Raw genomic sequence first — 21323 nt, 5'->3', positions numbered from 1 at the left:
AACTATTAGTCATACAAATTAGATCGATAAAAGGAACCATGGGTATGCCATTTCCACCCTCGATGGTAGCGCCAGCACGTCTACTGTTGACGTCGACATCAAGTCTTTCGGGTGTTCTCGTGGCTGGCGTCGATTGGCGATTGGCGGTTCGATAAGGGTGGAGACTGCGTCATGTCCGGCGGTGATATCTTCGCCGTTCTCGTGTGTACGCAAACGGTACACAATAATCACGCGCTAGCAGTCTATCAGATGTGAGTGATACAGGATCGACGTCAAAATGGGTGAGTCTGCTGTAAGAGCAAAAATCAGTGGAATTTGGTGGAATTTGGCTGGTCTGAATAGTTAAAAATTTCATGGCACTTTATTTTAATAAATTTTGACCAAATTTCTTTGCAAGAAACAGATAACTTAAAAGAAGGCTGATGGGAATTGATACGACGAAGAGGAATTTTCCGAGACCATTCATCGGGAATAGCGTTAGTGCGACGTAAAAATCTGACACGCATCTGAAAGATATCCTCGGAATTTTGTAAAGATGACTTTCGATATTTTTTTCACTCGAAAAAAATAGAAATTAATTTGGCGGGATAAATTTTCATCTAGTTCGCAAGATACATTTAAGATATTCAAAAAATATTGTGTTATAAGATATTGTTTATGTGAAATTTACATGTGTTTAAATGACAATATTTGCGATGCACTTGATTTAGAGAAATTAATCAAATTGAGCTTTCTAATGTTATTATAAATAATATCGTGTACGAAGAGAGTTATATATAATTACTGTTAGACAGCATGTAACTTTTCCTTGGACATGAAAAATGAAAAATTTAACCAAGAAACTAATGATAAAATTTTGTACTTTTGCTAAGTGAAGACAATTACTCTTGACACATGCTAGTTATTACATATTTTAATAGTAAACTTAATCCACTTCCTTCAAGAATCTTATTTACATTGACCTCATAAATCGTCATAAATTCCACTTTTTGCATACAAGTTCCTCTAGCCCCTTTTCTTTGCAATATGTCCTGCAGGAGCATGAAATTGTCATGATTTTAATGCGTGTTCCAAATGCTTCTTACTTCTTAAGTAAACATATTTTGAACGCAGAGTAGCAAGATACGGTAGAGTAGCGACGCGGTATTTTAACCATGTCCACGAAATCAAAGGAGAAGGTCATAGCCGCTATCCGGAAGCTTTTTCGATCCTCCGACAAGATCGCGGAGCCGGAGGGAGCCAGCGGCTCGACCAACTCGCCGTCAAGGAGACTCCTGAGTCGTCATCATCGTCCGGATGTCGTCACTCCTGTGGACGGTCCGATACCGGAAAATCCAGATTCCACTCATGTCGATCGTAATTGTTTCTTCAAGATGAAAAAGTCTGCAAAGGTTCGTGGAGTTCGTCGAATTGATTCAATGAAAAGATCACAAAGGGATTGCTGAGCGATAAATCTGTGAGACAAAAGAGATTTGATAAATTGATACTAGCTTTTTTCTTAAACGATTAAGCTTGTTAGATAGATGAAGTAAATAACTTTCTTGATCCTATAATAATTCTTCGAATATTTCGAAAGTCTCCAATCGGGTCTTCTTGTCTTCGCAGGATAACGAATACAAACCCGCCGGCGACAAGGACGTGGGTCTACGTCGATTGATGAAGGAATTCAACAGAATTCAGAGAGCACAGCGTCACGGCGACTCGGCCTTCACCGCCGAGCTTGTCAACGATAATGTCTTCGAATGGTCTGTCAGGTTGCACAAGATCGACCCAGACAGCAGATTGGCAGCCGATATGCGTGAGCTGAAGATACCTCATATACTGTTGAATGTGATCTTCCCAAAGGAATTCCCGTTCGCGCCACCTTTCATGAGGGTAATTTCACCAAGAATCGAACAGGGCTTTGTAATGCACGGCGGTGCTATCTGCATGGAACTACTCACGCCAAGAGGATGGTGCTGTGCATATAGTGTCGAGTCGATGATCATGCAGTTTGCGGCCAGCGTTGTGAAAGGACAGGTGAGCATTGTTGTTTTGATCTACATCGAATAGTTCATCTTTTCAGACATGACATATCATGATAATGTATATTATATATATATATATATATATATTGATTAGACATGATTGATGACAATAATATGTATATATTATGTTCTTAGAATAATGTATTATAATATGTCATGTATAATAAATAATTTCTGTTGGCATCAGTCACTACACGTGGATTTCTTATAGAGCTTTTTTGTCATCTTTTAAATCTGGAAATTAATAGGAATGAAATTTTCTGAATATCTTTTCAATTGTAACAATTTTGTAAAATTCTATCTTGTTTCATTTTTTTCAAAAATTAAAAAAGCAAGCAAAATTTGAAAAATATTTGTCAGTAGCAAAAAGTGTCTATAATGTGTTTCCATACATTTTTCATTTCTCACAAAAAGATCTTGTATTTATGCGAAATCTTTATTTTCGTGCTGCAGGCACAAGTGTCGAGGAAGTCGAAGCCAAACAAGGAATATAATCGACAATTGGCCGAGGAGACATTCAAGAACCTGGTGAAAACGCACGAGAAATATGGCTGGGTGACGCCGCCGCTGGCCGAAGGTTGATCTTAAAATACATTATCGTCCAGAGCTGAAAGAGGTCGGTGTTTCTTGCTTAAAAAGAGGCGCACGAACCGAGATGATTCTTTATCCGATTTTTCCGGAAACGAGTGATTTTTTTTTGCGTTTCATCAGGAAATTCAAGTGTAATATCGCGAATATACACATGCAACTAGAAAGATATTCACCGATTTTGTCGGATGAATAAAACGCGCGCATAAGTTTTCTTTGCATTTTCACATTTTTCAACTTTGTAATAAATACGTAGGAACTGAAAAAAAGAAAATGTTCCTAGATTGTTGAAAAATGTCCAATTTTTTCGCTTATTACTTTTGCAGCGCGGAAATGAGTACGAATCGTAACAATTTTGACTGTGTTTATGCCAAAAACAGTTTAGAAAAGAGATGCTAAGCAAATTTTTTGAAAGTTTCACAACTTTTTTAAGTTCTTACATCCATATAATTACGCTAAATCAGTTAATAAGACGAATGAAACCGTTACAATGTTATCAGCGCTTGTCGAATCGGCACAAGTTTGCAAGACTTATCTGTTAAATACCGGAAGCTCATAACAGAGTACTTTGTTTCATTCAACCTTAAACATAAATATAGAAGAAATGAGAAAAAGATTGCTCAATAACGTACACTGAATTGTTAAATATATCCAATTATATATAATAATCGAGGAGCTAAAGTATGTAAATACAAACAACGAAAATAATAGATATATGATACGTGTTGCATGTTTCGTCGCCTTTATTTACTTCCAGTTTATGTCAATAATTTACGGAGAAGAATACTTGCGAGAAAATTCTTCCATGGAAACAGAAGTCTTGATTATGAGCTTCTACAATATAAGTCTATTTCTTCTTTTAATACTACACATCATGTTCAAATGATTTTCAATTTGTGTTTCTCCATCCAATCGATCGTAAAAATGTTTGTACATATAATCATTATGTTGGACATATACTTGTATGTGCCAAATAAATATATAATTAATTTAAAGTATTATAATATCTCTTCGTAAAATTTTAAATTGACATTTAATCGCGAAGGTTCGCGCGACCATCTAAATACTATAGCAAGAACAAACTTATGGCATTACACGAAGCTCTAGATAAGAAGAGACTCTCAATTGTCCATTCAACATTAATGTGATGAGAACTAATATTTATACAAGATTTTGAAAAGTGAAAAAAATACAAGGAAGAGTGAGACAAAAGTTAAATACGAATAAAATATTTACAAATATGTAAGAAACGGTTATTAATCTTTTTGGCATACATGTTAACAGTTTTGGCCTATTTACCATACACTTACAGAAGTTCGACGACCCAGACATATATATGTACCGTTCTTCTTTTTTTTATCAGTCAAATCATCACATATCATGTTTAGAAATTTAGGAAATAACAAACAAGAAAATGCAATACAAATCTCTCTTTTATCTCCGTTAGCAGCTTATAAACTATAATTGCAAGTTATTATACTTTTAAGGCGATTTTCATAAAATCGTTTTATCAAATCTGTTGGAATAAAGTTGCTATATTCAAAAATTGTTATTATGTTTTTATAAACTCTCCCTTAAAAGATATATTATTTTTATATTTATTACAATGATTGAAATAACTTAATTCTTAACGTATTTTGTACAATATTCTATTGTCTTCCACTTTACAGAAAATGTAATTTGTTTGCTTGCAAGGCACACGATCAGTCATTCTCATATGTACTTTAATTCATGAAAACCTATGACTGTTTTATCGATACTTGAGCAGTTATTCAACTAGAATATATATGTGTAAATGATACTTAATATATATTATTCACAGTCACCTAAAAACGCAGATATCACTCACGCTTAAAATGCGATAAGATTCTTATGACGTTTACAAACGTTTCATTTTTTTTTAAACATTATTTTGCCATCCTTAATATTGTTTTTGCTTTTATGTTAACAAAATTTATATAATTTATATCTTATCAGGATTACGGAACTGTGAACATATTGATGATCAAGTAATCTCATACGCAAGATAATTCACTCAAAACATACATAAGATAAATACATTATAAAATAAGAAAAATTTTTAGAATTTTTTCCATTCGAAAACATTTAAATATTTTTGTGAGCGATCATTCTATATAATACTTGTATAATAATGAAAAAGATATATATAAAAATTAGTGTAACAATAAAATTAAAATAAAATTTCTAATAAAGTTGATTAACAATTAGTAAAATTACATATAAACGCTGTACACATACAATTAAAGCAGATTTCTTTATATACTTTTTGCATTTTTATTTTCGGAACTATATACTTATGTATATAGTTACTAACTGCAAGCTATTAATATGATTATATTGTAACTGTAAGTTATAACTATATATACTTATGTATAACTATATGTGTACAAAGAGTTTATGTAGAGTTTTTATTCTCTATATCTGTGTACAATTTAGGGATCGACCAGTATCCCTCTCATTTCGCTAACAATAAGACGAGATATAAATGCACGTGAAGAAGTCTCCATTTCCGCGAATAAATAAAATGTAAAAATTGACATAAAAATTAAACTTACTGAAATTATCAATTTTTTGTTACAATTCAACAATTTTTCTAAATTTTTCTATGTTACACTTCGTGCATAATGATATTTCTATATATTATTATATATGTAGTTCAAAATAAACGCGTTTAAAATATTATTTTACAGAATATCAAAATTCTTCAATACAATCAATAATCAGTAATTAATAATCGACTCTTCAATACAATTTAATTGCCAAGATTGACTATAGCAACATCAGTTCAGGCACAAAACGATAAGATAAATATATAAAAATCACGAATATATAAAAATTATAATTTATGATATATTATGCGAATATATGAATTATAAAAATTACAAATCTACAGTGATCGTGCTGTGTTATTGACACGCGCGTATCGTCGTTAATACTTACATAAAAATGCAGTTATTTAACAAAGTTCGATGTTGTAATTGACATTATAATCACAATTATAATTTTAATTTACCTACCTAAAAAAGTACGAGGCATGCTCGAAACAAATTCTCTCGAATTCAGGCACCGTAGTTCGAAATTTTGGCAATAATTATTAAATAATTATATCTAGCCTCACATACTTCACTCAGTTTTATCTTCTTGTACACACATGAACAGCTTAGCACACGCCATATTGAAATTATCTGCAAAATATATATTGACAATATTAATTACGTAAATGCGAATGTGTCTTTAACGAATTTACAAAGCTTGTGTAACAACTTACGGGATCCATTTACAAGCCACGCAGGCTTCTTTTTCCAATCGATGAAGATCCAATACATGGGGATTCCAGATAGGATTATGATTATGCCTACGCCTACTTCCCATGGTGAAACATAGCACGGAAAGATAACCAGAAATACGCAAATTATGAAGAAAATGATTGGTAAAAGTAGAAAAACCTAGAAAAAAATATAAAAGCGTGAAATAAAATTTTATTTAATGATAAAGAAAAAAAATAGAAGAAATATAAACTTTTTGATAGGATTTTCTTCGAAAAGATTTTCCTGGCAAAGTTGTACGTACTTTTATGGGACGATGGAGATCAGGCTTTTTGTAACGTAGCCACAGTAGACCAGACACGGAAAATGTGGTAAATAGAGCCTCAACGAAGCTGACATAATTTATCAGTACGTAGACATCCTTTATAATGAGGAGTATCAAACTGATGAGGCACTAGAAATTATAGTTTAACGCTCAGAATTGGAATTCAATAATAGCAAGAATAGAAAAATTGTTCCACGAACGTATTAGTGCTTTTAGAATCAATTGCGAATCGCGAATTGTAGTTAAAAAAAGTTTATATGAAATAATACATAATTATATAAATAATTTTTCGTAAGATGATTGAAATATTTAAGGATTTAATAAACTTATCTTATAAACAAATATAAACAAATGTTACAGTGTGATAAAAATTCAAACAAATTGCATAATAAATTGTTGATTCAATTTTGATATGTCAATGTCATATCTTAAGATGTTAATTTAAAATTAAAATTTTAAATAATTCTCGGGATTAATTTTGAATTATATCACACGTGTAAATTTCACGTGTATTTGCGCTTTTCTACATTAATACGTTTTTTTCAATTAATTGAACTTTTTCCTTATCAAAAAACTAACATTGTGATAACGATACTTTTGATAATTTTTTGTATTTGATCTTAAATAATTTTTACTCAATTTATCTCAAAAACTATTGATCTACAAAATTAAAAAGATAATCAACATAATGAATACGTGCACAGTTAATTAATTTTTAATTAATCTTTATTATAATAGAAGGTAAATTGAAAATTTAACAATTATACAATAGGTATCTGATGTGCAACATGATTTTAAACAGAGTAACGAAATATTTTTAATTTGCTCGTAGAAAAGAATATTAAATTACTAGCAGACTTCCGCTACCATCGCTAATCGTCAAAGAAACCAACATGAAAAGATCAATTTATTGCTTTTAAACGAATTGCAGAGATTAAGATGACGGACTACATACTGCTGCAAGTGTCGCGCCACGATTCGGCTGGCTTATTTGATTAAGACCCCCAACTTATTTAATTTAATTTTACGGTACTCGATTTATGTACAATGTACATCAATTAATTAAATCCCGTCCAATTGGATAAATCAAATTATCACAAGGTACAAGATTATATAAACATTAATTAAAAATATACGTCAATGTACCAATCACGTTTTTCTTATATATCTGCGATAGAATTTTTTAATTATTTTTATATTGTTTTCTTTTAGCTACACAATTATTTAAAAGACACATTTAGAGTTTTTGAATATTCTCAAATTGAAAAGGGTTTAAAAAAATTTCCAAAGTATAAAGGTAAATCACATATTGCAGTTAAAGAAAAGTTTATATAAAATAACGTATAATCATATAAATAATATTTCGTAAAATGGTTGAAATATTATTTATATAATTATACGTTATTTTATATAAACTTTTATTTATTTATTTATTTATTATTTATAGAATAAGTTAATTTATTCTATAAACAAATATTACAATGTGATAAAAGTTTAAATAAATTCCATGATAAATTGTTGACTTAATTCCGATATGTCAATGTCACATCTTAATGTCACATATCTCTAATCTCAAATATTTAATGTCTCAATTCTGTTATCTCTAGATAAATGTATTTTACACAAGCAAACATGAGTTATGCAACAATAACTATTAATGAAATAGAGTTAGAGCTTAGAGATTGTTCGATTATATTGGATAATTAAAATGATAGGAAGAAAGATACCGTTCACCGTTTGACTTTCAAGGAGAACCGGTGTAAAATTACATACGCGCAAGTTGTTCGCGACATTTATTCATGTTCATTCAATTTTTTACCTGTTAAAAATTAAATTACTCGATATTAAATTACTAATAAATTTGTGTTAGTTTCTTTCATTAAATATTAAATTATTAGAATAAATTTTTGTCTGCATCTGTTTCTTTTTTACATTTTTATTTTAATTTAACAAAGAACGAAAATGCGATACTCACAAGGAAGATGAGGGATGGCATCGGCGTCAAGTTGCGGACATTAATCAAAGCAATGGCAGTGGGGAGGTGTCCGTTTCGGGCGCCGACAAAGAACAATCTGGACGATGCAAAGATCGCGCCGTTCAATGCTCCGAAAGTCGAACACGCCACAAAGAATGGTATGATCCACGACATAACTCCCAGCAATTTATCGCCAAAGGTCTAGAAAGGAATTTTTCGCTGCGATTTAATGCCACGTTAGAGCGGTAAAAGTGGAGCGGTATCTTGATTAGCAAAAGGGGTCACGAGATAGAGTAATTTTTTTCGCTTTGTATTAGATCGATTTCATTTTACACGTATAACGATAAAAATAATCTATTGATTTTATCAGAAATGCGATATTTTTGATCTTTTGTCGATGAAAGCTAATAACATGCGGAAGAGACATTTACTCGCATGCCTATCTCTCTTTATCGCTCCAAATATATAGTATAAATAATTTAATATAAGTTAGTTGCGTGAATTAAACTTTTCTTTTTTTTTTTATATATCACTCTTTTTTTATATTCTTCTTATGACGTTAAAATATTCGCGCGGATGCAATTACTTGACAACAAAATGTGATCGCGTAGATTAATAATTTATAATTTTTTTAATCGTTAACGTATAAACGCATACTTACAACAGCGACGGCATTCGATGCAAGTATTTCATCCTGCGTGAGTACAACGAAATAGGCAACATTCGCGAGAACGTAAATCACTGTTACTAACGGCAATGAAATACAAATAGCCTTTGGAAGATTTCTGTAAAAATTAATTAATATAAATATTGATAATATAATTTTAATATTGCAATCTTATATTTTTGCTCAAATAAGCACATATAATTTAATCTGTCTTATTCTTTTATGTGTATTACGAGAATTGCGGCAAAGATGCACAGGAATAAGAAAAGTTCGCAATTACTTGTAAGGATCTTTAAGTTCTTCTGTCACAAAATTGAGGTAATTCCACCCCGAATAAGAGAACAGTCCAGAGTAGACCGCGAGGGCGATGTAACCAGGCTGAGTGTTGGTGCCAGCCATTGGATATTGAAAGTTCTCCGTGTGGCCGTCACAGAGCCACACTAGACCTGCTCCTACGATGATTAGCAGAGCGAAGATTTTAGTAGCGGTGAAAAAATCTTGTACTCTAGTGGCCCATTTGACGTTGTAACAATTGATGGCGGTCAGCAGACCTGCGAATGTATTTTTGCTCGCATTTTCACTTGCATTCAAAGCTATACTGATGACAACGTTTTCCTTATTCTTTTCTACATTTATTATATTTGCTTTAATTTTTTTATATTTAAGAAATTTTTTAAAAATTCTTTTTGCTAGATTTTACTTGTTTATTAAAAGGTAGCTATTTTTTGTTCTTTCAAAGAGAACAAATTTAATAAATTTATTTAATCAAAATAAAATAATTATTTTACACGTAATCACAGCAGCGAGGAGTCGCACTGCTTCATACGGCGGTTCGCATCCGGGCCATGCAGGTTGGAGAATATATTGCGCGAATGTTAGCGCTGTGATAGCGTTCCCCGTTGGGACAAGGACGAATAACGCCACCCAGAGATAGAGGAACGCTGGTAAAGGTCCGAAGGCGTCACTGATGTAAGCGTAATCACCACCAGATCTGGGAATCATCGTACCTGTATAAATGCAAAAAGGCATCATCTGTGTTTTCTCGTTATAAATTAAATTAGCAGATAACTGTGTTCCAGGAATGAGAGAAAATTATGGAACATCTGACGATAGAAAAATCAATTATATTATATAATAATATACTTTAGTCGACGAATTGTTTTATAAAAGTAAGGAAAAAATGAATATAAAAAATGAATCAGAAGTTACAGATGTAAGACAAAAAAAAGTATAAAAACAGAAGTAAAAAAAACAAAAATTAAAATTTTAGGTAAAAATTAAAAATTAAAATTATAAATTGAAAGTTGCATGAAAAAATTTATGCGTGACAGAGAGACGTTAGATGAAGAGTCAACTTTTATTTCGGAAACCGAAGATTTCGAGAAATATTAAGGACCGTTATATGCATTATTTAACGATATAATTCCGCCTTCATAAATTTCTCATTCGTTTGTCAGATTCACTAAATCAACATTAATACTTTTCAAATCTCAATAATTAGTCCAACATAACAACAACAAGTACAATGTATATCTGCATCTCTAACAATAAGATAACATGTTATCTAAAATGCATTTTACGTCTCATGTCTATTTATACCAGCGGTTATATTTCATTCTTTTCCATTTTTTATAAAGCGCATAACCATTAATCTTTAACAAAAAAGAAAAACATTGATAATAACATTGTTTAATTGTCAGCGGGTCAGGTTGAATCACGCACTCGTGATCTATCATATTATTGTACGCTTGGCGATCTCTCGATGCAAAATCTGCGCGAACAGATTCACACATCATGTGCCGTATAATTATATGCAATCTTATCATTATGGACTCCCGTCCATCCCGCCGTTTTTGTGATATCGCGGTTTTTCGGTGTAGATCGGCAGATCAACAACTCGCATATCATGATGTGTTTGTTCTCTTATATTTTCTATTCTTTTTATTTTTCCTCTTCTCTCTTAGGTCTTTTGCAAATTAAAGAGTTGCAAAAATAATTCATCAATTTTGTTTTTCTTTTAATAAAAGAATTTTTATGTAATAGTTATGAAACGTCTTATAGTTATATCTTGCGATGTTCAATTTTTTTTTCTAATTTCTAAGAGTATTTTAAGCACACCTTCAATTGATGCGGCACGCGATAACGATAGCGCGATAATGGTAATAGTGGACATGATTCGTAATAGCCTAAATTTAATGATTAGGTTTATCACGAAGAGCTTACTACAATTTATACACTTGACGACGTTCGTTTCCCGTTCTTACAAGATAATTACGCTTTTATTCGTCTCCCTTTATTCTCAATTTATCAATAGAGACTTTTCCACGTGTTTTTATACGCGACGATTAATTAACTTTGTGTCAATTAAGCCATTCAAATTCGCATAATCAAATTTGAATAATATATATTTCAGGAAAAAATACAAACGCTTTATGTGATATCTTCTGCACGTAATTTAATATTTCATTTATATGTCTCATTTAAAATAAAGAGGAAAAAATTGTATTTCAAGAAAAGTCGATGTAATTAATTTGTACATATAATAAAAATCTATAGGATATTTCAGAATTAAAATACGTAAAAGAGTATTTTTGAAACATGATATCTTTAGTACTAGTGGAGAAAATACTCGATGTCAACAACAGTATACAATGTGTATATTATTTTGAAACGTATGATTACATTGTTGGTAAATGGTTTTAGTGTCATTTGATGTACTTGGATCTTTTACAATGCAGCAAATTTCTTATAACCGGTTGATAGTGGGACTACTGTTATGAGTTATCGTTATTGCTATTAACGCAAAATTCCTGAATACATATCGATGCATATTATGCGCTTTGAAGATCAAAGGCTTAAATTCTGAAAAATCAATAAGCTATTGATAAATAGATAACATACTACAAATACCAAGATATAAATTTATATATTTCTGAAAATGTAACGTATGTATAAGCTCGACAGATTGCAGATATGCTAAACGTAATGAGTATTTCAAACAAATATTAAATAAAGAGATAAAACTAAGTAAAAAATATTTAGTGCCTTTCATAAATAGGAATTCTGAGTTTTAAAGCAGATAGCAATTTGTAAAAAGATCACATACAATTTTTATAAATATAGTTTATAAAAATATTTTTATATAAAGCAAAGAAAAGTGAGAAAAAACACATTGTGTTATATGTAAAATTACAAGTTCTTTGGAAATAAGTTTTCATATACTTATATAATATGTAAAATAAAAAAGAAATACTACAGTACTTGATAACTTCTATAATACGATTAAGATTTATAAATATTTTTTACGCTCTTAATACATAACAAATGTGCAATCTGACTGTGATATTTTTTTATGAGTAGATAAAAATACTACGAGATAAAGAACAATTGTATGAATGGCTCGGTATAATTGTGATGGTTAGCTTGTTATAAATTTGAACAGCGGATCTCAATAAATGAGCCTCTGTGCAGAAAGCAAATTTTGAATTGTAATTCTAGCGTACTAAACTTAAGAGAATACACTATTAATAGAAGCATTATATTTTGCGATATTAATTTTCATTGATTCTGTTCTAGAGAATATTATGATAAAAATACAAAAATTATCCTAATTTTTATATACATTTATATAATTTATAATTATTAAGAAAAAATACATATATTTGTGTACAATATAATTTTTTCATTATATGTATACACACATATAAAAATATAAATATAAAAATTATACATACATATACTGTTTAATTATATAATATAGTGTATATATATATATATATATATATATAAAATATAAAATTTAAAATATATTCTATTAATACTAAGTCCGAAGGAATTTAAAAACCAATGAAAACTATTTCCTCTTTTCCTCTTCTCTTACTTTTATATTCGTCAGTCGTAAAATTCCGAGCTGGAATATAATTTTACAAATCTGCCCTCAACTAAATGTCTGCTATCCAAAAATGTCTGGAGAATATTTTATGGATAACATTATTTCTCATGATTCGTATTTCTCGTGAAAGAAATTTTTTTTCCTGACTTCACACAATTCGATTCTTTATGTCATTAATGCACCATTCATTTTACAATTAGTCATCAAGATATCGCCGGAAAATACAACTATTCTATCAACATGGTGAAATAATACCACGTGTGCACAAACAGAAAGATCAAATAGAGAGAAGGTAAATAAAAGATATTTGTGTTTCTCATAGATAGTCCGAATTTTAAAAGAAATGGAAATTTGTAGAGGAAGATTACATACAATTTATAAATATAGTTTTAATATATACTTTATAAATATAAAACAAAGAATAATTGAAAAAAATATTGTTATATGAAATTACGAGTTGTTTGAAAAGTTTTCTTGCGTTTTTATTTAAAAAAAAAACATTTAAAATATATGTAAAATAAAAAAATATAAATAATTATAAGAATATAAATAAGGAAAGTTATTTAAATAACACAATTAAATAACACAAATAAAACGATATTATTATTACTTATTGAGAAATATTATTGGAAAACTTTTAAACTGACAAATTATCATTCTTTGTATTATTTACTTGCACAAGAGCAGACTAATGATATATAATGACATATGTGACAGATATGACTAAAATAAATTTTATAATTTTATTCTATTGTATAACACAATATATAAGTTACATTAAATTATTGTACTATATTTTTTTCTTTATATAATATATATTTTTTATATAATAATGTAGTATAATATAATTTTTTATAGAAAAGAAAATATATATATATATATATATATATCTTTCTCTTTTTTTACATTTGAAATAATTTGTGCTTAAACAGAAGTCAAAAGAGAGACAGGAAAAGCACGCACTTGTAGAAAAAAAATCACGTGACAAAAAAGAAATGTTTGTGAGACGGAAATATGTGCGAGACTGTAATATTTTATACATACTTCTTCCTCTCTCTTTCTGCCTCTCAAATCAAGTTTTTCAATGGAATATATTATATTCCGTTTCTGGAGACTACCTGTCAAGCCCGCCAATTCGAAACATAGGGGAGCTTCTCGCACAAGGGGAGTAACCGTTATACAGAATTTCGTCATTCACTCACCTAGTTCGGCGTAACATAGTGCTCCAATGAGTGACAGAATCCCAGAAAAAATCCAGACAATAAGGGCCAGACCGACGCTGCCGCTGTTTAAAAGTACACCCTTTGGCGATACAAAGATACCGGCACCGACGATAATGCCAACGATGATCGCCACGCCGTCCCACAGTCCCAATTCCTTCTGCAGCTTAATACCTTCTTTGGATCCTACGTTTTCGGATCCCACGACCACAGGACGCGGGACCGTCTTCTCCGCCGGTGCTACCTTGTCTGGCATCCTCTCGCACGGGCACTCGTCTAACTACAACTGTACTCTCCGAAATTGGCGCTCTCGAATGTCACACGCGCTTCCGCGCGACTGTTTGCAATATCGGAGTAACGTGAATGAACGACTTGCCGGGTGAGCATCACCGACCACGTGGATAGGCGGGAAGAAAGCCGAGAAGTCCGAAGAATGAAAGACGGCCGGGAAAAGATGGGAGAGGAGAGCGCGTTCTCGTTTAGCACCACGTGGCAGGAAGAAAACGTTCACGCGATCATTACATGTGCGTGACTGCCGTGCCGTGCCGGTCCGCGTTCGAACTGTCGATGAAGTCGGAGTCGGACGGTCGCTCGCTATTTCACTGCGTGCGTTCTCCTCCACGCGCTCGCGTTTGCGCCCAATACACTTCGCATTCACCACTCTACCTCTACCCTCCGCGCGATCCTCTATCGCCGATCGAACTGACGCGACGCTCGCAGTAGCGCGCGTCCAGTGGCGCGGACACGACCGCTTCGAAATAATGTCGGAGTACCGGCATCGGTTCCAAACAAAATTTCCCGCAAACTCCACCTTGTGTTTAGAGTCTTTTTTTCCCTCCCCTCCGCGTCTTTAGGGCTTCCAATGAAACGCGACGGAAATATTTAACTGCAACTCTACTCGTCTTTTTTATATATCGACACTCTGTCAAGTCTCGTCTCTTCTTTTCAAAATGCGAAATATTATTGAAAAACTTTTAAACTGACAAATTATCATTTTTTGTATTATTTGCTTGCACAATGGCAGACTAATGATATATTAATGACATATTATATTAACATATGTGACAGATATGACTTAACAAATTTCATAATTGTATTCTATTGTATTGTATAACATAATATATAAGTTACATTAAATTATTGCATTATTTTTTTCTTTATATAATATATAACCCGTCGAAATTAACTTGTTTTAAAGTCATAGTTTAAAATGTATTGCAGATGTGGATTTTATATGCATCAATGTTTTTTCTTGGTGTTTCAACAAACATTCACGTTGAATGATAACACTTGAAGAGAAAGACGATGAATTATAAAAATATTCATGTTGAAATTCATGTTGAAAATGTTTGAAAACGTCAAATGTGAATTTTTATAAATTTAAAACTATTTTTTAAACTAATTTCTTCATCAAAATAATTATAACGCACAGAATAATGTATACATTACAAGCAAGCATTTTTTTTTTAAATTGTTAAATTTAGTCATCACAAACTCTTCCGTTTCCACGCCGTTGCGCCCACCTAAGTCTTACGGCTCGCAGATTCGTGTTGCATCAGATTCGCCAAAAAATACACACCTGAGAAAACAATAATGTGGAATGCTTGATGTTATATTAATAAAAGCAATAAAAATATTTAGCCAAATTTTCGAAAATTTCAGTATTTTTGTGATTAGTCAAACTTGAAATATTGGCAAAATGTACAAATGTTGATAATTATACGTACATTGATTCTCGCCCGTTTCCTTTTCACAGTTATTTGCGTAATATGCTTCACAGAATTATTAATCGACTATTTTATGACTACATTAACACTGATAGGCTGATTATCACAGTCCGCGCTTGTCGGTTTATCACACCGATGTGATTAAGCGTTCTATCACGTTGCACAGAATTTTATAACTATTAATATGTATAAATGAAACACAAAAAGGTAACAGATTTCAATTTTAATTAATTCTTCCACAGTAAAAATATAAAAATTCTAAAATTAAAAAATTTGAAATAACAATACGACTGAAAATTTTCTCAAACGTATAAAATTTTCTTACATATATTTAAATTTTTCATAATTTTTCTTCCCACTTTCTGTTAATCAAAATCTTAATATACATTATAGCTCGTATTACCGAGATGATTAATGCCGCGATCAAGTTTCCACTCAGGAGGATCTTGTTTCATCTCTCATTATAAAAGTTGCTTATTTTGTATTGTAACTACAAATTGTGTACCTTGTAATTATTAGACGTATAATTGTATTATATTGTAAACGTTGACATATTTTATGACGAATATATTCGCCGTGGGTTCTCCGCACGCGGTATCATTCGCACGCGTATGAAATCAATCGTGTCTCGTCCGGATTAACGATCGCACAAGTGCTCGCGCGGTGATTTCTCGAGTGCGCGAATCGCGCAAAAAACGTCGGCGGATTTTGTCGGCGCGCGGCATCTCGCCGGCGATCGTCGCGTCGTGTCGATCGCGAATACGCGGCGCCGGGAACCGGGAACGAAGGCTCATGTTCTCCCGTGAAAAGGCATAATTGACGCGATGCGAGTGCGATACTGCAGTTGTGATGCGATACTAAAGATATTAAAGAGCGTTACGTCCGAGCGAACCCTTGCTCTTTCGCTCGCGGAGAGCACGCATCACCCTCTCGGCATTGGCGCACCCAACGACGAAACAATCCTGATGCATAAATCTCTTATTCAGAATTTTTTCCTCATTTTTAATATATCGCATAAATTGTATTACTTGAATGAAAATTATTTTTTGTAGAGCAATTTTTCTTTTCATACTCTATATTGAAGAAAAATAATGGAAACGTATTTAAAAAGAACGAGACTCGTAAAGAATCGAATTGAAAGAGACGCTAGAACATTTGTTGTGATAATCATATACATATAATAGAAGGTCTTGACGTAACAAATGTTATACGCGTTATATCGTTATATGAAAAACTTTTATTTTTTATCTTTTTTTTTTAAGGATTATCACGAATTTTTTCAAGGAAACTTTAAGACAGGCATACTAATGAGACATACAATGAATAATGTATTCTAGCTGTAGTAACATTCTACGCCAATGACATCGCACGTCCGTCCGTTTCGTCAGTGCCGCGCAACCTTCTCGTCATTATCATCGCATTATCATTTACATGCAATCTATCAGTATGCGTGACCGCGTGTAGATGTTACTTAAATACGAGCGTGAATCGCCGCGACAATTGAATAAGTCAGTAACTGAGCTTCTCGTCGCGTTCTTGCGAATTTGTTTAAGGTTTCTCTCAAACTATGCATCAGGAAATGCTTGCTGCATTTAACAAACAAGCTGGATTTAATTATTGATTTAACATTCTTTCTGTACATTCTTTTTAACATGTTCTCTTTTTTTTAATTATTTGAAATTATATATTCAATTTTTTACCGTTGTTATCATTAATTAAACTTACATTTCTTTGTTAGTGAATTTTCACTACACTTTTTTACCGTACGTTACTTTATTTTTTCCGACTATTTAAATCTAACATAGATACATTTTATTTTATTCTACAGACAGAATAAAAATGCTAATAAAAAAAAAAATGATTTCAATACTCATTCTATATATTTTAATATGAAACTGTGAACTTTGAATACATTAATTGCACGTGACTAATTATGCAAATTCTAATACTTGAATATTTACAATTTTGTTAGTGCTTGAAAATCACTATTTTTCATGAGCATATATACTTTTTATTACGCACTTATTACACACAAATTAATGGAAGATAGATTAATAATAAAACATATGATATAATTAATTTGTTTCAAGATAATTTGTTTTATGTTCGATTTTGGAATTCAACTTCTTTATACATAATACATAATGTTTATCAATTTTTTTATTTTATATACATATATATAATTTTAAGACTAGTTATATAGGCTATATAAGTTCTTTTTTATACTATTAGTCAAAAAATGAAAAAGATAAATATATTTCTTGTTGAATCGATAAAGAGTAAAATATTTAGCGAGTATGAAATTTTCTCTTCCTTTAAAAAAATTGAATATTAATGCGATTGTGAATTTACTGATTCATTGACCGTTCCTGGAGGAATCCATCGTTTGAGCGTCACTGCGTGATAGGCTTCCGCCTTAAGCGTACGTTTCTCCCCTTTCTAATCCTCGCGCCACGAGTTCCCGTGGTGATATAAAAATAAATTTTGACGCCAGCACGCTGATCCGCGCGAAAAAAGATGCTCCGATTAAAATCATTCTAATTCTTTACAAATCAGTGGAAATAAATCGCGGAGAAACAAGTAGGCAGCAAATCTTTCTCTCGGCAAAAACTTGAAGATAATCATCAAATTTCGAGTGCTAATAAATCAATACAAGGCGGAGAAAGACATATTCTCGTTATCGCGATAGCAACAATGAAATGTATCGATATTATTGAAGAACATTACGTAATTGATAATGCTAATTACTCATAGCTGATTGTCATATCGAGAGAGATATAATGAATCGTTTATCTTGTAAACTAATTAGAATAATTAAACATAGAGTATGTCTGTATATATGTAATTATTTGCGTATTAATGTTCCTCAAATTTGTAATTTCATTAATTTCACATACCTGTATTGTTCATTCCACCTTTGCTTTTGCGAATATCATTATATGTCTGTCCTTTAATAAAATAAATTAATTTATAAAAACGTATATTAATTATATACACAATATCTAAATGTATTATAACTCGCGACTTTTAATTTTGATGGCGGCTTCTTTAACAATTATATAAATTACATCGCTTTTTATATTCTATATATTTATATTATCACTCTGTTATCACTCTCTACATTCCGTCTTTTTATTATATTCTTCTACAATCTATGAATCTTTCAATTCAAAAGTCTAGTATGCTCGCCGCAAAACGTCGCCACCTACTAGAGATAGATTTCGGCGCCATCTGTGAGGAAAATAATAAAACAAAGGCAATCAGCTGAGACGACCAGCTGACACGAGTTGTGGAAACGTCAAGTGTATACATACAAAATTCGCTGGAATTATCGTCTAATAGAGAAGGAGGGTTTAAAATATTATTTGTGCAATTTTTTGAACTGACATTAGAATTTATGTTTTATAGAAAAAACCGAGGACAGAAAAGTGGAAAAGTGATACTGCATTTTTATCAAGGATAGCCATCTAAGAAAGAAGAGATATTGAATCGCGACACGAGTGAACATTGCCTCTTTAGAAATCGCGACGAAGATGAATCACGTAGAGATCGAGGATTTCTATCACCACGATTTTACCACTGTTTCCGAATGGGAAGTGTTTATCGCACGGCTCGAGGAGATCATGCACGAATGGAAGCTGTCCCATGCAAAGATCGCGGCCCCCCTCAAATCGGGGGACTTTCTCAACTGTCAATGGGACGAAGTTTCGGAGAAAATAAATTTTGCAGGTTCACGTTTAGATATCTTACGTAAAACTTTATATATCGACATTTAAGAACTTATCAAAATTGAATACAACGTCCAATATTGGAATAATAATATTGTAATAAACATAAAATTAACACACACACACATATACAGATATTTGATAAAGAAATATTAATTCTGCATTTATCATACAAATTGTAACTTCAAATATAATATTTGTGGGATATATTGTATAGAGACACGAGCTGTTGGTTAGATAGATTAATAAATTTATTGGATTTATCGTTCCATATGCTATCATTTTATCTTATTACAATGTAAATGTTTCAAATATTATATTTAATTTTAACTCTCTAGATTTCTTGTTGACAATTATAAATATATTCCAGATGTTGAATTTTTGCTGAAACATTACAAATTAAAAAAGGAAGATGACGAGGAAGATGTGATAAATTCTCAGGAGGACAGTGACGAGGAGTGGATACCGTGTCAGAAAGATGCATTGGACAAATCCAATGATTTTGCGCGACTCAATGATAATTGCATGGAAATTGCTCGTTATTATGGTGTTCGAGAATTTCTCGTTTTGATGCCAGTTAGAAAAGCAGGTTTAACAGACGAAACGCGGATCAAAATTCTGCTCAGTTCATTGACAATTGCAACTAACAATGCAAATTGGTAAGCATAATTGATTTGTGATGTAAAACTATTTTTGATGCAAGAATTTCTTTATCATTTCTATACATTTTAGCTACATTCCCGCGTTGGTGCAGGTGCAGGAACTTTGGCAGAAAATGTATCTCGGATACTGCGCTGGTAAAGGAACTAGCGTGAATCTCGATATGGTGCATTTGAAAAAGGTTCCGCCACATTGCAAATATCTCACTGGTATGCATCTTTTATATTTTAATTTAAACCTAAATAATATAAAATTTATCTTATAATTAAAATATGTTTAAAAATTAATGAGCTATATTGCTTTTGGTAATTCTCAGATAAAAGTTTTACAAATAAGTATTACTTGCAGGCTTACTTGCTCTTTTCAAGCAGAAGATAGGGGAAGGTTGCGGAGTAAAGCTTGATTCCGTGATGGTGTCAGTTAGATTTTCCTACTTGTTGAAAGATTGGACTAACAGTACATGGACGCAGGAACCTCCAGATTTCGATTTTATGCAGGGGGAAACTTTAGGCGTGGCTGAATTGGGTAAACTTCCCTTTGGAGCAACCTTTGATCCTGTCGGGTACTTAAACTGAACATATTGATTGTCATCAGAAGCATAGCAATAAAGAAAGTGATTTTTTTTATCTAGCAAGTAAAGAGATAGTAATTGTGATTAATAGAATTGTTATATTAACAAAGAAAAGATAATTTTATCTTTTTAAAAAAGAATATGTCAACTATGCTATGCCTTTGATTTATATAAAAAATTCTAATTAATGAGTGAAATATCTCTCATTTATAACATTTTCAGAGAACTCCATCTATTCACCACATGGCCGGAAATGTCGGATAATGTAGTTGTGGATAGCGAAGGATATTCAGATCTTGAGCCACAACTTGCTCCTGGGTGGTCGGTACAAGTGAAAATGGTGACTTTACCGGCTTGTCTGCTTGGCGAGTATATGACAGACTTTCTGCATCTGTGCAACAATCAAAAAACCATGGTGGAATTGTTGGGCGAAAACGCATCTTATAGCTATGACGACCAGATGCTGAGCTCAGCTTTCAACATACTCACCGAGTCTAGAATACCTACAATTTCGACAGTCGTAGGCAGGACGAGCACGAAGAAAAATAAGAATGTCGAAGGTCCAATCTCGGAGGAGATATTGTTACCTATACTTTATTTCCTCTTTCCGGACGCGGACGATACCTCGGTACGCGTAGCTTCGTTAAAGTTTCAAT

The 21323-nt window shown here is 31.9% G+C and overlaps 3 protein-coding genes across 9 annotated transcripts in view; 2 read left to right on the top strand and 1 right to left on the bottom strand.

Moving 5' to 3' along the window:
- The first annotated feature begins 111 nt into the window (after positions 1–111).
- On the top strand, positions 112–6356 carry LOC140667536 (ubiquitin-conjugating enzyme E2Q-like protein 1). 7 transcript variants are annotated; one of them, XM_072895582.1, is made up of 5 exons: positions 112–281; positions 404–476; positions 1114–1391; positions 1606–2019; positions 2481–6356. In XM_072895582.1, the coding sequence occupies exons 3-5, from the start codon at positions 1155–1157 to the stop codon at positions 2607–2609; spliced, it is 780 nt and encodes a 259-aa protein (XP_072751683.1). In that variant the 5' UTR covers positions 112–281; positions 404–476; positions 1114–1154; the 3' UTR covers positions 2610–6356. The 7 variants fall into 7 exon arrangements, with proteins under 7 accessions (XP_072751683.1, XP_072751677.1, XP_072751678.1 ...); XM_072895576.1 differs by having other exon boundaries at positions 404–1391; XM_072895577.1 differs by having other exon boundaries at positions 398–1391.
- Positions 4168–15036, bottom strand: Mnd (L-type amino acid transporter minidiscs). Its single transcript, XM_072895574.1, has 8 exons — positions 13964–15036; positions 9658–9876; positions 9150–9420; positions 8864–8987; positions 8203–8403; positions 6207–6356; positions 5905–6082; positions 4168–5821 (listed from the first exon to the last, which is right to left on the bottom strand). The coding sequence occupies exons 1-8, from the start codon at positions 14235–14237 to the stop codon at positions 5760–5762; spliced, it is 1479 nt and encodes a 492-aa protein (XP_072751675.1). The 5' UTR covers positions 14238–15036; the 3' UTR covers positions 4168–5759.
- A 3930-nt stretch (positions 15037–18966) lies between these two features.
- Positions 18967–21323, top strand: part of Rab3gap1 (RAB3 GTPase activating protein subunit 1) — a 30072-nt gene continuing 27715 nt past the window's right edge. The window contains exons 1-5 of the mRNA XM_072896157.1: positions 18967–19437; positions 19807–20095; positions 20169–20305; positions 20445–20658; positions 20890–21295. Coding sequence (XP_072752258.1) covers positions 19242–19437; positions 19807–20095; positions 20169–20305; positions 20445–20658; positions 20890–21295 — 1242 coding nt within the window. The 5' untranslated portion in view covers positions 18967–19241. The remainder of the gene's footprint in view (positions 19438–19806; positions 20096–20168; positions 20306–20444; positions 20659–20889; positions 21296–21323) is intronic.

Source organism: Anoplolepis gracilipes, chromosome 7 (genome assembly GCF_047496725.1).
Source record: "Anoplolepis gracilipes chromosome 7, ASM4749672v1, whole genome shotgun sequence".
In the NCBI taxonomy this organism is placed as follows: Eukaryota; Metazoa; Arthropoda; class Insecta; order Hymenoptera; family Formicidae; genus Anoplolepis; species Anoplolepis gracilipes.
The sequence above is the reverse complement of the archived record's forward strand: the minus strand, read 5'-3'. Positions and strand labels throughout refer to the sequence as shown.

Bases quoted from the DNA above. Each gene is read 5' to 3' on its own strand.
- LOC140667536 (XM_072895582.1), top strand. From the start codon at position 1,155: ATGTCCACGAAATCAAAGGAGAAGGTCATAGCCGCTATCCGGAAGCTT. The intron at 1,392-1,605 runs GTTCGTGGAGTT...TTGTCTTCGCAG, and splicing joins AGATGAAAAAGTCTGCAAAG to GATAACGAATACAAACCCGC. The intron at 2,020-2,480 runs GTGAGCATTGTT...TTCGTGCTGCAG, and splicing joins CCAGCGTTGTGAAAGGACAG to GCACAAGTGTCGAGGAAGTC.
- Mnd (XM_072895574.1), bottom strand. From the start codon at position 14,237: ATGCCAGACAAGGTAGCACCGGCGGAGAAGACGGTCCCGCGTCCTGTG. The intron at 8,404-8,863 runs GTAAGTATGCGT...ATTCCTTTCTAG, and splicing joins CATCGAATGCCGTCGCTGTT to ACCTTTGGCGATAAATTGCT. The intron at 6,083-6,206 runs GTACGTACAACT...ATTTTTTTCTAG, and splicing joins ATCTCCATCGTCCCATAAAA to GTTTTTCTACTTTTACCAAT.